The 14,815-nt window shown below is 44.1% G+C and overlaps 1 protein-coding gene across 1 annotated transcript in view; it reads right to left on the bottom strand.

Annotated features, from left to right (window-relative positions):
* Positions 1-336: 336 nt before the first annotated feature.
* The window catches only part of LOC145398680 (hemolymph clottable protein-like), a 67,969-nt gene continuing 53,490 nt past the window's right edge, over positions 337-14,815 (bottom strand). The window contains exons 19-21 of the mRNA XM_080271484.1: positions 6,357-6,390; positions 2,888-3,018; positions 337-999 (exon numbers count right to left, since the gene is read on the bottom strand). Of these exons, the coding sequence (XP_080127610.1) occupies positions 895-999; positions 2,888-3,018; positions 6,357-6,390 (270 nt within the window). The 3' untranslated portion in view covers positions 337-894. The remainder of the gene's footprint in view (positions 1,000-2,887; positions 3,019-6,356; positions 6,391-14,815) is intronic.

Genomic DNA, 14,815 nt, shown 5'->3' with positions numbered 1-14,815 from the left:
CCAAATATTGTGCTTGTAACATCTGCTGTTGTCCCTTGTCTTACTGAGTAATACACGTGTAAGGTTATTGCCTGGAGTTTTTGTGTCCTGCCTCTCTCTTATTTGTCCTAAGCCCCGGGCTCGAAAGAGAACCCCGCTACGTGTTAGGTGTTTGAGGAACGGGAAGTCGAGCCCTAAACACCTAGCATTACAATAATGGTACCATTAAACCTCTCCTAAAGGAGAAAGAAAATATCCTCTATTATCAGCACTTATCAGCACTATGAGCAGACGATTTTATGGAGCTGAAAGTGAGCCATATTCAGCAAAGAAGTCATTTTCAATTTACTTGCAGTATATGACAAGGAAGTAAATAAGGAACAGAATAACAATGGCATCCCTTCAGTGAAAAGATTAATGGATAGAAAAATAGACGCTGTAATGGAAACTTATTTGTTTACAAGCAGTTTTTCCCTTCCTGAAAAGAAAAAAAATACATAAACTAGAGATATCAGAAAAAAAAATCTGCAGAGATCTTGGAATCTTGATCGTATCTTAGTTGCATCAAACTGGATTCCTGGTTGAATATCGGCGTAATCTTGCTGAATCTTGGTTGAATTCTAGTGAAATATAGAGTATGTTGAGTTTTCATAAACTGGATGAATCTTGACGTAATCTGGCTGAATCTTAAAGTAATCTGGCCGAATCTTGATGTAATCTTGGCTGAATCTTGGTATAATCTTGGCTGGATCTTAGTGGAATCTAGGCTGAGTATTGATATAATCAAGGTGAAACTTAGTAGAATCTAGGTTGAATCTTGGTGTAATTTTCTCTCAACTTTAATGGGATTTTAATTAAATTTGTGTGTAATCTAAATGAATCTGGGTTGAATTTTGGCAGGGTCTTAGTTGCAGGTTAGGCGGGGATGCAGAGGGCAGGAAGGTGGGTAGGAAGGAGGCGGGTGAGACACTGCTTATCTCTGCCATCTCCAGACGACAAAGGTTTGCACTTGTATTTAAGCTGGGGATGAGAAAATTAAAGACGTATATTAGAGGATGATTCATTGGTCGTAGGATGCATTATCAAAACACACACACACACACACACACACACACACACACACACACACACACACACACACACACACACACACACACACACACACACATACACACACAAAGCATTATGCAACCAACGAGGGTGTGACATTAATTTATGTAAAAACCCAGAGGATTGGAAATCAGGTATAATTATTCCTTTGTACAAAAGAAAAGGGAAAAAAGAAGTGTGTGGTAATCACAGGGGCATTTGTCTGCTTAGTTTAATAGGAAAAGTGTATGATAGGATACTTAGTGACAGAGTTAGGAAGAGAACAGAGGAATTAGTTGGAGAAGAACAGGGAGGCTTTAGGAAGGGAAGAGGTTGTGTAGATAAGATATTCATTCTTAGATCTTTAGTGGAAAAGTTTCTAGAGAAGGGAAAGAAGTTGTATGTGGCCTTCATGGATTTGGAGAAAGCATATGACAGGGTGGATAGACAAGGATTGTGGAAAGTATTAAGAATATGGAGCAGATGGGAAGTTGTTGAATGCTGTGAAGAGTATGTATGTGGGTGCTAAAGCTGCAGTGCGTGTGGATGGTGAACTGAGTGAATTTTTCTCTTTGAAGGTTGGGTTGAAACAGGGATGTGTCATGTCTCCATGGTTGTTCAATCTGTTCATGGATGGGGTAATAAAAGAGGTACAAGGTAGGGTAGTAGATGTTGGAGTGGCCCTGGTTAGAGAGGGTAGTGTTTGTTTGGAAACTCCCTGTACTGTTGTTTGCAGATGATACTGTGTTGTTGAGTGAAGACGAAGGGGAGCTCCAAGGCTTGGTGGATGAGTTTGGGAGAGTGTGTAAGAAACGGAATCTAAAGGTGAATGCAGGGAAGAGTAAAGTGATGGTCTTTGAGAGAGGTGAAGTCAGTGAATGTTCAGTGAAGTTGGATGGTGAGGAAATGGAAAATGTGAGTGCGTTTAAGTACTAGGGTAGTGTGATGAGTAAGGATGGAGGTTTGGAGGATGAAGTGCTTGAAAGGGTACAACAAGAAAGAAAGGTTGCTGGTTCCTGGAAAGCAGTGATAAAAAACAGGGAAGTGAGCATGGAAATGAATAAGTTACTACATGACAGTATTGTGATACCAACTCTAACGTATGGAAGTGAAGCTTGGACGTTGTTGGAGGACGCAAGTCAAGAGTGAGAGCAATGGAAGTGAGGAGCTTGTGGAGTCACATGGAGAGACAGGCTGACAAATGAGGATATAAAGGAGCGTTGTGGTGTGGATGTGGATGTGATAGGAAGCGTTAGGAGGAACACACTGAGGTGGTTTGGCCATGTGGAGAGGATGGAGGGTGAGAGACTGACGAGGAGAGTGTATGTGAGTGAGGTGGAGGGGGGGAGAGGGAAGGGGAGGCCGAGGATGAGATGGAGGGATGAGGTGGAGAGGTATATGAGAGAGAGGGTTGTGAGTTGAGAGCAAGGCAGTGAAATGGCGGTGGACAGGGCGACGTGGAGGCGATTTGTTTATGGCCACCCCGGACGGGATTGAGGCGTCTGGCAGTGGATAGATAGATAGATAGAAAAACCACATACACTATAGATACAGCCTTTAGAAGATGCGAAAAAAATGATTTACAAATGGATTCGCAACCCAACTCTTTAAATTTCTGCTCCTTTTATAAACATTTTGTGTATTCGAATTTTATGATCTTCAGCTGAAATTTCTCTTCTATCTTTCGCCTACTGATGATAAAATAGTTATTTCGAAATGTCTGCCAATAAAAATGTTCTAAAGTACAATCCCAGTGATGGTATCTGTTTGAGAGAGAGAGAGAGAGAGAGAGAGAGAGAGAGAGAGAGAGAATACTGACCAGTTTATCCTTCGTCTCAACAGCCACACATTCTTGCTTGCAGTGAGGGATTTGAAAGAGTGTCCTGCAGCTGATGTCGCCGAAGACCTTCTCATGGTACAGCCACTCGGTACAGCTGGCGATGGCTGAGGCTGGCGTGTAAGAGGAAATATAGTTAAACCCTTTTTACTCTAACTTGGCTTAAAACTATGTCTCCTATTTGAATTCCGAATTGTAAGAAGTAACACAAGAATATGATGCTAGTTACGAAGGGTGCCAGGGAAAAGATGTAGAGTTGTAGGAGAAAATTAAATTATACTCTTTTTTTTCTCTCTTGGCCTAAAACTGTCATCCTTCCATCCTGAATGTTGGGTTACAAGAATAGAGAACACCAGAATAAGATGCAAGTTAAGAAGTGCCATGGAAAGGATGTAGAAATGTAGGGCGAAAGTTAGCTGCCTTTTTACTGTACAGTAACTTGGCTGAAAACTGTCATCTCTCCATCTTGATACGCTGAGTTGTAGGAGCAGAGTAACACTAGAATATGATGCTAGTTACGTAAGTGCCATGGAATGGATGTAGAGAGCTGTAGCACTGGCTTTATCTCGACTGTCTTTTTTTTTTTTTTTTTTTTCATCACTGAGCTACATGAAATAAGCTGAAAAGCTGAAGAAAATCTAGGCAAAATTAAGGTGAAACAAGAGAGTTAAGATGGTCTGATGCCAGTCGACTGTAAGGCAAATCATCATAAAGAAACTACGATTTGAATATGGGAATCTCTGTTATTTTGACCTCCCATCCGTATTATGGAGCAAGGAAGGTTACGAACATATAGTAGCTGAGCGGGCAAAGATGAAGGCAACCTTTTTTGCATTATTATTATTATTATTATTATTATTATTATTATTATTATTATCATTATCTTTATTATTAAAACTCGTTGATGAGTGCTTTACAGCTGTGGAATGCAATCCTCTCTTTACACCAATTAAAAAAAAAAAATGATCATCATAAATCAGGGGTTTGTCTACTGACTCAAGATGTTTTAACAATACCACTGATGAGACCCTTACTTAACAGAGCTTTAATAATCGGCATAGTCATTATCACCGCCATCATCATAATCATCATCATTATCACCATCACCATCGTCACCCCAATTCCTACTCAACAAAGTCGTGGCAGAGTGAGATGTGATAGTGACTGGCGTGTCAGTGTGTGGTGTGGCAGAGTGAGATGTGGCAATGTGAGATGGATTTGGCAGCGAATGGTTTACCAGTGTGTGGTATGTCAGTGTGGTGTGGCAGTATGAGATGTGGCAGTGTTTGGTGCTGCATTGTGTGGTGTGGCAGTGTGTGTTGTAGCAGTGTGGTATGGCAATGATAAGTTTGGCAGTGCTTGGCGCGGCAGTGTGTTGTGTGGAAATAAGTGGTATTGGTGTATGAGAGGTGGCAGTGCGTGGTGTGGCTGTGTTAACTGTGGCAGTGTGTGGTGTTGTGATGTGATAGGTGACTGTATATGGTAAGACAGTGTGAGGTATGGCAGTGTGTGGTGTGGCAGAATGTGGTGAAGCAGTGGGAGGTGTGGCAGTGTGAGGTTTGGGAGCGCGTGGTGTGGCAGTGTGATAGTGTTGGATATGGCAGTGTGTGGCGTGGCAGTGTGAGGTGTAGAAGTGTGAGGTGTAGAAGTGTGAGGTGCGGCGGTGTGAAGTGTGGCGGTGTGAGGTGTGGCAATGTGTGGTGTGACAGTGTGTGGTGTGGCAGTGTACACCGTGGCACTGTGAGGTGTGGCAGTGTGTGGTGTGACTGTAAAGTGTGGTAGTGTAAGGGATGAGAGAGTGTGGTGTGACAGTGTGTGATGTTCCAATGTGAGGTGTGACTGTATGGTGTGGCAGTGTGTTCCGTAGCAATGTATGATGTTGCAGTATGAAGTGTGCCAGCGTGAGGTGTTGCAGTGTGAGGTACGGCAGTGTGTGGTGTTCCAGTGTGAGGTTTGGCAGTGTGTGGTCTGGCAGTGTGTGGTATGGCAGTTTGAGAGGTGGCAGTGTGTTGTGTGGCAGTGTGAGGAACGGCAGTGTGTGGTGTGGCAATGTGTGGTGTACTGTGAGGTATGGCAGTGTGAGGTGTGGCAGTGTGTGGTGTGGCAGTGTGTGGTGTGGCAGTGTGTGGTGTGGCAGTGTGATGTGTAGCTATGTGAGGTGTGGCAGTGTGAGGTGTGGCGGTGTGCAGTGTGGCAGTGTGTGGTGTAGCAGTGTGAGGTGTGGCAGTGTGTGGTGTGGCAGTGTGAGGTGTGGCAGTGTGTGGTGTGGCAGTGTGTGGTGTGGCAGTGTGTGGTGTGGCAGTGTGAGGTGTGGCGGTGTGCAGTGTGGCAGTGTGTGGTGTGGCAGTGTGTGGTGTGGCAGTGTGTGGTGTGGCAGTGTGTGGTGTGGCAGTGCGGGGTGTGGCAGTGTGTGGTGTGGCAGTGTGAGGTACGGCAGTGTGAGGTGTGGCAGTGTGAGGTAAGGCAGTGTCTCGTGTGGCAGTGTAAGGTACGGCAGTGTGAGGTGTGGCAGTGTGAGGTGTGGCAATGTGTGGTGTGGCAGTGCGAGGTGTGGCAGTGTTAGGTACGGCAGTGTGTGGTGTGGCAGTGTGAGGTGTGGCAGTGTGTGGTGTGGCAGTGTGAGGTGTGGCAGTGTGTGGTGTGGCAGTGTGTGGTGTGGCAGTGTGTGGTGTGGCAGTGTGTGGTGTGGCAGTGTGAGGTGTGGCAGTGTGTGGTGTGGCAGTGTGTGGTGTGGCAGTGTGAGGTGTGGCAGTGTGAGGTGTGGCAGTGTTAGGTACGGCAGTGTGTGGTGTGGCAGTGTGAGGTGTGGCAGTGTGTGGTGTGGCAGTGTGAGGTGTGGCAGTGTGTGGTGTGGCAGTGTGAGGTGTGGCAGTGTGTGGTGTGGCAGTGTGTGGTGTGGCAGTGTGTGGTGTGGCAGTGTGTGGTGTGTCAGTGTGAGGTGTGGCAGTGTGAGATACGGCAGTGTGTGGTGTGGTAGTGTATGGAGTGGCAGTGTGTGGCGTATCAATGTGTGGTGTGGCAGTGTGAGGTGTGACAGTGTGAGGCACGGCAGTGTGTGGTGTGGTAGTGTATGGAGTGGCAGTGTGTGGCGTATCAATGTGTGGTGTGGCAGTGTGAGGTGTGGGAATATATTCTAGCATGGAACTGCAACATTCCTAACGCCATGTAGATGTCAATATGATAATCCATCGGTGTCAAGGCTCATAGACCCTTTTAACTCTAACCTGACATAAAATTGTGATCTCCCATACTTGCTTGTTGAGATGTAACAATAGATTAGCTGCAGAGTATGATGCTGGGCATGAAGACAAGCTGTGGAAAGGATGCAGAACCTTAGTAGCATACTGTTTTCCATGCTACTGAGTTACATGAAAGAAGCTACAAGACAAAATTTTGGGCCAAGTTAAGGTAAAAGGACTATAATACTCAAGAACTAAGGGTATTAACTCACCATTAGGGTACGTGGAGCCCGTAGCTTCGTAGATCTGGGGAAATTTAAGATAAATGAGTCTTCTTAACAGTTAATTATCATTATATATTATTTTGTCTGCTTGCGTTTCTCCACTTGAATATTCACATTGTTTTCATATAAGTTTCTTTGGTTAAGTTTTTTCTATTGAATATTTACCCATGTTTGGTTGTGATGCTTTTTGTAGCTCCAAAAGTGATAATGAAAATATAAACAAGGAATCCTATACGTAGTTTGAGATTCATTCTAGTTTGTTTGCGAAGCTTTAGGCAATTACATATATATACAGTATGTGCAAAGATGAATAGATTATGAAACAGTCTTATAAGTAATTTTATATATACTATTGTTGTACAGCCATCAGTTGGTGTATGAGTGAAAAAGAAAATCTATCTATCTATAGCCCGACGCCCTAATCCCGCAAAGGGTGGCCGCAGACAAAACGCCTCCAAGTCACTCTGTCACCCACCATTTGACTCCCCTCCCCCCAACTCACCCCCCCCTCCCTCATTTACCTCTCAACTCCATCCCTCCACCTCATCCTCGGTCTACCCCTCCCTCTCCCTCCCTCCACCTCACCTACATACATCCTCTTAGTCAGTCTTTCATTCTCCATCCTCTCCACATGTCCAAACCACCTCAGTGTATTTCTCCTAATCTTTTCAACCACATCCACATCTACCCCACAACGTTCCTTCACTTCTCCATTCGTCAACCTGTCCCTCCACGTCACTCCACATGCTTCTCTCAAGTAACTCATTTCCACTGCTCTCACTCTTGACTTGTTCCCCTCTTGCAAGGTCCACGCCTCGCTTCCATACGTCAGGGTAGGGATCACAATACCATCATGCAGTGACTTCTTATCTTCCATACTCACCTCCCTATTTCTCATCACTGCTTTCAGTGTGCCAACAACCTTCCTTCCCTGCTGTACCCTTTCACGTACTTCATCCCCCAAAGTTCCATCCTTACTCATCACACTACCCAAGTACTTGAATGCACTCACATTCTCCATATCCTCACCATCCAACCTCACTGCACACTCTGTGACTTCATTCCTCTCAAACACCATAACTTTACTTTTGTTTACATTAACTTTCAGCTTCCTCCTCCTACACACTGTCCCAAATTCATTCACCAAACCTTGCAACTCCCATTCATCTTCACTCAACAATACTGTATCATCAGCAAACAGCAGCACCGGAAGTTTCCAAATCTCACCCTCATTCATTAGGGCCACCCCCACATCCACTGTCCTACCTTGTACCTCCTTTACAACCCCATCCATATATATATTAAACAGCCATGGAGACATTACACACCCCTGTTTCAGTCCCACATTGAGATCAAAGAACTCACTCAGCTCACCATCCACTCGCACCGTAGCCCTAGCTCCCTCGTACATACTCTTCACAGCACTCAACAATTTCCCCTCCACTCCATATATTCTTAATACCTTCCACATACCTTTCCTATCTATTCTGTCATAAGCTTTCTCCAAGTCCATAAAGGCAGCGTACACTTTCCTTCCCTTCTCTAGATACTTCTCCACTAAACATCTTAGAACAAATATCTGATCTACACACCCTTTTCCCTTCCTAAATCCCCCTTGTTCTTCTCCAACTAGCTCCTCTGTCATATGCCTAACCCTATCAATGAGTATTCTACCATATATTTTACCAGTCACACTAAGAAGGCAAATACCCCTATGGTTACCACATACTTCTCTCTCCCCTTTTCCTTTGTACAGAGGAACAATTATACCTGATTTCCAGTCCTCTGGAACCCTTCCCTCTTCCCAAGCCAATCTACACAACTTCCATATCCACTCCACAACAATCTCACCCCCATACCTAAGCATTTCACCACACACTCCATCAATTCCTGGGGCCTTTCCCAGCTTAATCTTCTTCATCGCTTCCACTACTTCCGACCTACTGATCTCTTCCTCCCTCCTCTCATCTCTTCTTCTCCCAGCCATTCCCCAACCACTTATACTCACACTGCTCTCACTCTCTACATTCAACAAATCCTCAAAGTGCTCCTTCCATCTCCTCAATTTCTCTCTCTTCTCCACCAGCAATCTATTATTCCTATCTTTCACTCCCCTACTATTTCCCCTTTCACACTGCCTTACTTTCTTTACCTCCTTCCAAAACAATTTCTTACTCTCCCTCCATTTCACACTCAGATTCCTCCCAAACTCTTCATCCACTTTCTTCTTACTTTCCTTCACCAGTCTCTTAACCTCCCTTCTCCTGCTCACATATACCTCTCTCTTCTCTCTCTCATCTTCTCCCCTACCTCTACTCGCCAACCATTCACCATATGCCTTCTTCTTTTGTTCCACAGCTCGTTTCACCTCATCATTCCACCATGCTGTCCCTTGCACACCCTTGCATCTCCTCTTCACTCCACAAACCGCCTCACACGCTGCGCTTATCTCTTCCGTGAATATCTTACATACGTCTTCCACCCCTTCCATCTGCTCTAGCTCATACCTTCCCAATCTTTCTTCCACTATGCTCTTATACTCTGTCCTCTTCTCACTATCTTGCAATTTCTCCACTCTTCTCACAGGAGCTGCTTCTTCCTGTCTTCCCCTTCGCCTCCTCAACCACTTTCTTTGCAGCTCTACCTTGGCCATCACTAAGTGATGGTCCGAGACTCCATTCCCCCACCCTCTCCACACCCTTGCATCCAACACTTGTCTTCTCATTCGCTCATCCACACACACGTAGTCTATCATTGCCTTTCGTTCAACAAGTTCACCATCCATCCTCCTCATTACTCTCCATGTATACCGGTGGATCGTCTTATGACGAAAGTAGGTGTTGGCTATTGCCAACCCCTTACCAGCACAGATGTCCACCAAAGCACTACCATTCCCATCTACTTCAGCTGGCACACCCCACTGACCAACCACTCCATCCACTCGTACATTCCCAACTTTGCCATTCATGTCTCCAATCAACAGCACTCTCTCGCTCCTCTCAAACTTGTCCATACATGCTTCTACTCTCGCCCAAAACTCATCTTTCACTCTTGTCACTCGATCCTCTGTTGGAGCATACACACATACAATCGCCCATGCTTGTATACCTACTTTCATCCTCACCCATACAATCCTTGCACCCACTGTTCCACACTCTCTTATATTCTCCTTCCACTTCTTGCTTATCATCAGACATACTCCCTCTCTTACCCTCTCATTCTCTCTGACTCCCGCACATATACCTACACCGTATTCCCATTCTCTCATCCTTTCACCTTTCCATTTAGTTTCAGTCAATCCACATATATCCACTTTTGCATCCTCAAGCACCTGGACAATCTCTCTCTCTTTCACTTCATCATTCACTCCTCTCACATTCCACGTTCCTACCCTCAGAATGTCCTTTGTCCGTTCCTTAGTCGTCAACGTATGGTCCGTCCGGGTTAATCTTGTGCACAATTTTGCCCCAGTAAATTTGACGCATATGGAACATAACGTAGGCACAAGAGCGTTCGTGTACTATGACATCTGTTCAAAACTTTATGAGTATAGTGCTTGCTCAAGAATATGTATGCATTTTGCTAGTGTACTTGCTCAAGAAAATGTATGAATTTTGATACTGTCCCTGTCCATGAAAATGTATGAGTTTTGTGTAAAGTATCGTCAAAAAAAAAAAAAAAAAAAAAAAAAATCGATAATGTACCTCGTCAAGAAAATGTCTGAATTTTTACAGTGCCAAGAAAGTTTATGAATCTGGGTACTATCCATGTTCCAGAAAAAGTCTGTATTTTGGCAGTGTACAGTCGGAGGCACTGATTCGAGTTAGGCCTGCAGGTATGAAATGAGCTTGAGTGTCTGGTGATATTGCATGATGAAGATGTTGACAGATATTCAATTTAATAGCCTATGTTTATGTTTGACATTCAGAGGCATGCTCGGAACACAATATTCTCTATGTAATCTATGCAATAATCGTCTGAGAAGCAGAATGCAATATACTGATTATATGGAATGTCGTATGAAAATATACCATGCTCTTGGTGCTAATTCAATTCTGGTCTCTCCCCTACCCCTCCTTCTGCACTTTCCCTCCATTCTGTCTCCCCCACTCCTCAGCCTTTGTCCTTTCCCTCCATTCTGTCTCCCCCCACCCCCTCAGTCACCTTCCCTCCTCCAGCTTGTTATCTTTCTCCCTCCCTCTCTCCCTCCCATTTTTACCTTTTTCCCATATCGTCTCTCCTGCAACCTCTGTTGCTACACATTCATTTTTTTAAAGGCACCAGCATGCTTGTTACACAGTACTCCTTTATTATTCGTGACACATTTAATATTTCATATTAACATGATATTTAATGTTAATATTAACGGACCAAGGACCGGACAAAGGACATTGCAATTGGAACTTGGAATGTAAGAGGAGCAAATGATGAGGTGAAAGAGAGAGAGATTGTCCAGGTGCTTGAGGGTGCGAAAGTGGATGTATGTGGATTAACTGAAACAAAATGGTGAGAAGAAAGTGTGAGAGAATGGGAGTATGGATGGGGTGTATGTGCAGGAGTAGGTGAGAATGAGAGGGCAAAAGAAGGAGTATGTATAGTTGTGAGTAAAAGATGGAAGAGGAGCATAAGACAGTATGGATCAGTTGGATCAAGGATTGTGTGGGTAAAGTTGAAAGTTGGAATACAAATGTGGGCGATTGTGTGTGTGTATGCGCCAACGCATAATCATGCTAGAAGAGTGAGAGAAGAGTTCTGGACAAATGTAGAAGTGTGCATGGAAAAGTTTGGAAGGAATGAGAGTGTTTTTGATTGGTGATATGAATGGTAAAGTTGGGAATGTGAAGGTGGATGGAATAGTTGGTGAGTGGGGTGTGCCTGCTGAGATAGATGAGAATGGCAGTGCGTTAGTGGACATTTGTGCTGGGAGGGGGTTGGTGATAGCCAATACCCTCTTCAGGCATAAAATGATCCACAGGTGTACATGGCGAGTGATGAGAAGGGTGGGTGGTGAACTGAATGAAAGGAGGGCAATGATTGATTATGTGTGTGTGGATGAAAGGATGCGAAGATGTATATTGGATGCAAGAGTTTATAGAGGTTGGGGAAGTGGACTTTCTGACCACTACTTGGTGGTGGCCAGAATTAAAGTTCAAGTAAGATGGAGGAATAGAAGAAGGGAAAGACGAGAGGAAGGAGTAGTTGCAAGGAGAGTGGAAAGGTTACAAGAGGATGAGAAAAAGGCAGAGTATAAGAGAGAAGTGGAGGAACGATTGGGCAAATATGAATTGGAGCAGATGGGGGACGTGGAAGGTGTGTGTAGAATATTTACAGAAGAAATATGTGCAGCATGTGATGTGGTGTGTGGAAGGAAGAGAAGACGGAGGGGGGTGCAAGGAACAGCGTGGTGGACTGAAGAGGTGAAACAGGCTGTGGCACAAAAGAAGAAAGCATACAATGAATGGATGAGGAATAGGGGCGTGGAAGAGGTTGAGAGGCGGAAGAGAGAGTTATATGTAGAAAGAAAGAGAGAGGTGAAAAGATTAGTAAGAGAGAGTAAGAAGAGAGTGGATGAGGAATTTGGAAGGAATTTGAGTGTAAAGTGGAGGGACTGTAAGAAAATGTTCTGGAGAGAGGTGAAAAGAGTAAGACAGGGTGGAAGTGAAGTTAGCAGGGGAGTGAAAGATAAAAATGGTAGATTACTAGTGGAGAAGGGAGAAAAAGTGAGCAGATGGAGAGAACACTTTAAGGAATTGTTGAACATAGATGATGGAAGTAATGCGAGTATAAGTGGCTGGGGAATGGCTGGGAGAAGGAGGGAGGTGAGAAGACAGGAAGAAATCAGTAGGATAGAAGTTGTGGAAGCAATGAAGAAAGTTAAATCGGGGAAAGCCCCAGGAATTGATGGAGTGTGTGGTGAAATGCTGAAGCATGGGGGAGAGATAGTAGTAGAATGGATGTGGAAGATGTGCAGATTGGCCTGGGAGGAAGGTAGAGTCCCGGGGGATTGGAAGTCAGGTATAATTATTCCCTTGTACAAAGGAAAAGGGGAAAAAGAAGTGTGTGGTAATCATAGGGGCATTTGTCTTCTTAGTATAATAGGAAAATTGTATGGTAGGATACTTATTGACAGAGTTAGAGAAAGAACAGAGGAATTAGTTGGAGAAGAACAGGGAGGCTTTAGGAAGGGAAGAGGTTGTGTAGATCAGATATTCATTCTCAGATCTTTAGTGGAAAAGTTTTTAGAGAAGGGAAAGAAGTTGTATGCGGCTTTCATGGATTTGGAGAAAGCATATGACAGGGTGGATAGACTAGGATTGTGGAAAGTGTTAAGAATATATGGAGTAGATGGGAAGTTGTTGAATGCTGTGAAGAGTATGTACGATGGTGCGAAGGCTGCAGTGCGTGTGGATGGTGAACTAAGTGAATTTTTCTCTTTGAAAGTTGGGTTGAAACAGGGATGTGTCATGTCTCCATGGTTGTTCAATCTGTACATGGATGGGGTAATAAAAGAGGTACAAGGTAGGGTAGTGGATGTTGGAGTGGCCCTGGTGAGAGAGGATAGTGTTTGGAAACTCTCTGTGCTGTTGTTTGCAGATGATACTGTGTTGTTGAGTGAAGACGAAGGGAAGCTGCAAGGCTTGGTGGATGAGTTTTGGAGAGTGTGTAAGAAACGGAATCTAAAGGTGAATGTAGGGAAGAGTAAAGTGATGGTCTTTGAGAGAGGTGAAGTCAGTGAATGTACAGCGAGGTTGGATGGTGAGGAATTGGAAAATGTGAGTACGTTTAAGTACTTGGGTAGTGTGAGGAGTAAGGATGGAGGTTTGGAGAGTGAAGTGCTTGAAAGGGTACAGCAGGGAAGAAAGGTTGCTGGTTCTTTGAAAGCAGTGATAAGAAACAGGGAAGTGAGCATGGAAGTGAAAAAGTTACTACATGAGAGTACTGTGATACCAACTCTAACGTACGGAAGTGAAGCTTGGACGTTGTTGGAAGGACACAAGTCAAGAGTGAGAGCAGTGGAAATGAGTTATTTAAGAGGAGCCTGTGGAGTCACATGGAGAGACAGGCTGACGAATGAGGATATAAAGGAGCGTTGTGGTGTTGATGTGGATGTGATAGGAAGCGTTGTGAGGAACATATTGAGGTGGTTTGGCCGTGTGGAGAGGATGGAGGGTGAAAGACTGACGAAGAGAGTGTATGTGAGTGAGGTGGAGGGGGAAAGAGGGAGGGGGAGGCCGAGGATGAGATGGAGGGATGGGGTGGAGAGGTATATGAGAGAGGGGGGTGTGAGTTGGGAGCAGGGGAGTGAAATGGCGGTGGACAGGGCGACTTGGAGGCGATTTGTTTGTGGCCACCCCAAACGGGATTGAGGCGTCTGGCAATAGATAGATAGATACATAGATTAACGGAACTACATCAAGGGTATACAGTTTTATTCCCCTTTCATTGCCATGCTCTCATCCCCATTCTCCAAACATTCTCCGTTATTAACAACACACCCGAGATACAGGTAACTTCAGGGTCTGACATTAGGGCTGTATTTTTGTTACTCCCCGTCTACAGCCCATTCAATGTACTCCCAATTCCTCTCGCCATCACACTCTCACAGAAACTTCTACCTCTAATCGGCATGCATGTAACTTCATGGGGATATGGGTCTATATTATGTAAGCAGTCACTTACACTTTCACATGTATCGGACTGTAGATAGTTCAATCAGTTCCCACAGGCCCAACAATACCCGTTTTCTTGGTACACTGACAAAGTTGTTCCCAAGCCCCATGTAATATGCACATACATGCCACCAGTGGTTGCCTGATTACTGCGTGCCCACGAATTTCATGAAATGGGGAGATCTCATGCAGTATGAAGTATTAACAACAGCAATGGGGATTTTATAGCAGGGTAGGGCAATTACGTTTCAGTTCGAGCCTGCGTTATCGGAATTGCTATTTCAGTACTATGACAAATCGGCCACACGTCCCCCTGCACCAAAAAATCCAAAATCTTTCGTGACAGGTAGAGTTAAATCAAACATCTCTCTCCTCTCATTCCTTACCCACCATTTACTTACTCCAGGCATGCTCCCTCATTATGAAGCAATATTAGTGTTCCTTCAGTTTCTAGAGTTACTGAAGTTGATATATTTTACCGAGGTGTCGATCACTGGGTGTTTCGTGAGTCAATGTGGCTCTAATACCCTTAACCGAGGCGTCGATAGGAAGATATCTGCCAGTATTATAATTGTCTTCTTCAAGTGTTTGCTTCCAGCGTGTATGGCCACCTGTAATTTGCAATATATATATATATATATATATATATATATATATATATATATATATATATATATATATATATATATATATATATATATATATATATATATATATATATATATATATTGCAAAAAGCTGTATTTTAGCCTACGTGGGTTCTTTAATTGTAAAGGA

This window comes from Coenobita brevimanus, chromosome 46, assembly GCF_032717465.1.
Source record: "Coenobita brevimanus isolate Jiangsu-jjx chromosome 46, ASM3271746v2, whole genome shotgun sequence".
Classification (NCBI taxonomy): Eukaryota; Metazoa; Arthropoda; class Malacostraca; order Decapoda; family Coenobitidae; genus Coenobita; species Coenobita brevimanus.
Note: the sequence above shows the minus strand (reverse complement) of the source record. Positions and strands in the feature narration are given on the sequence as shown.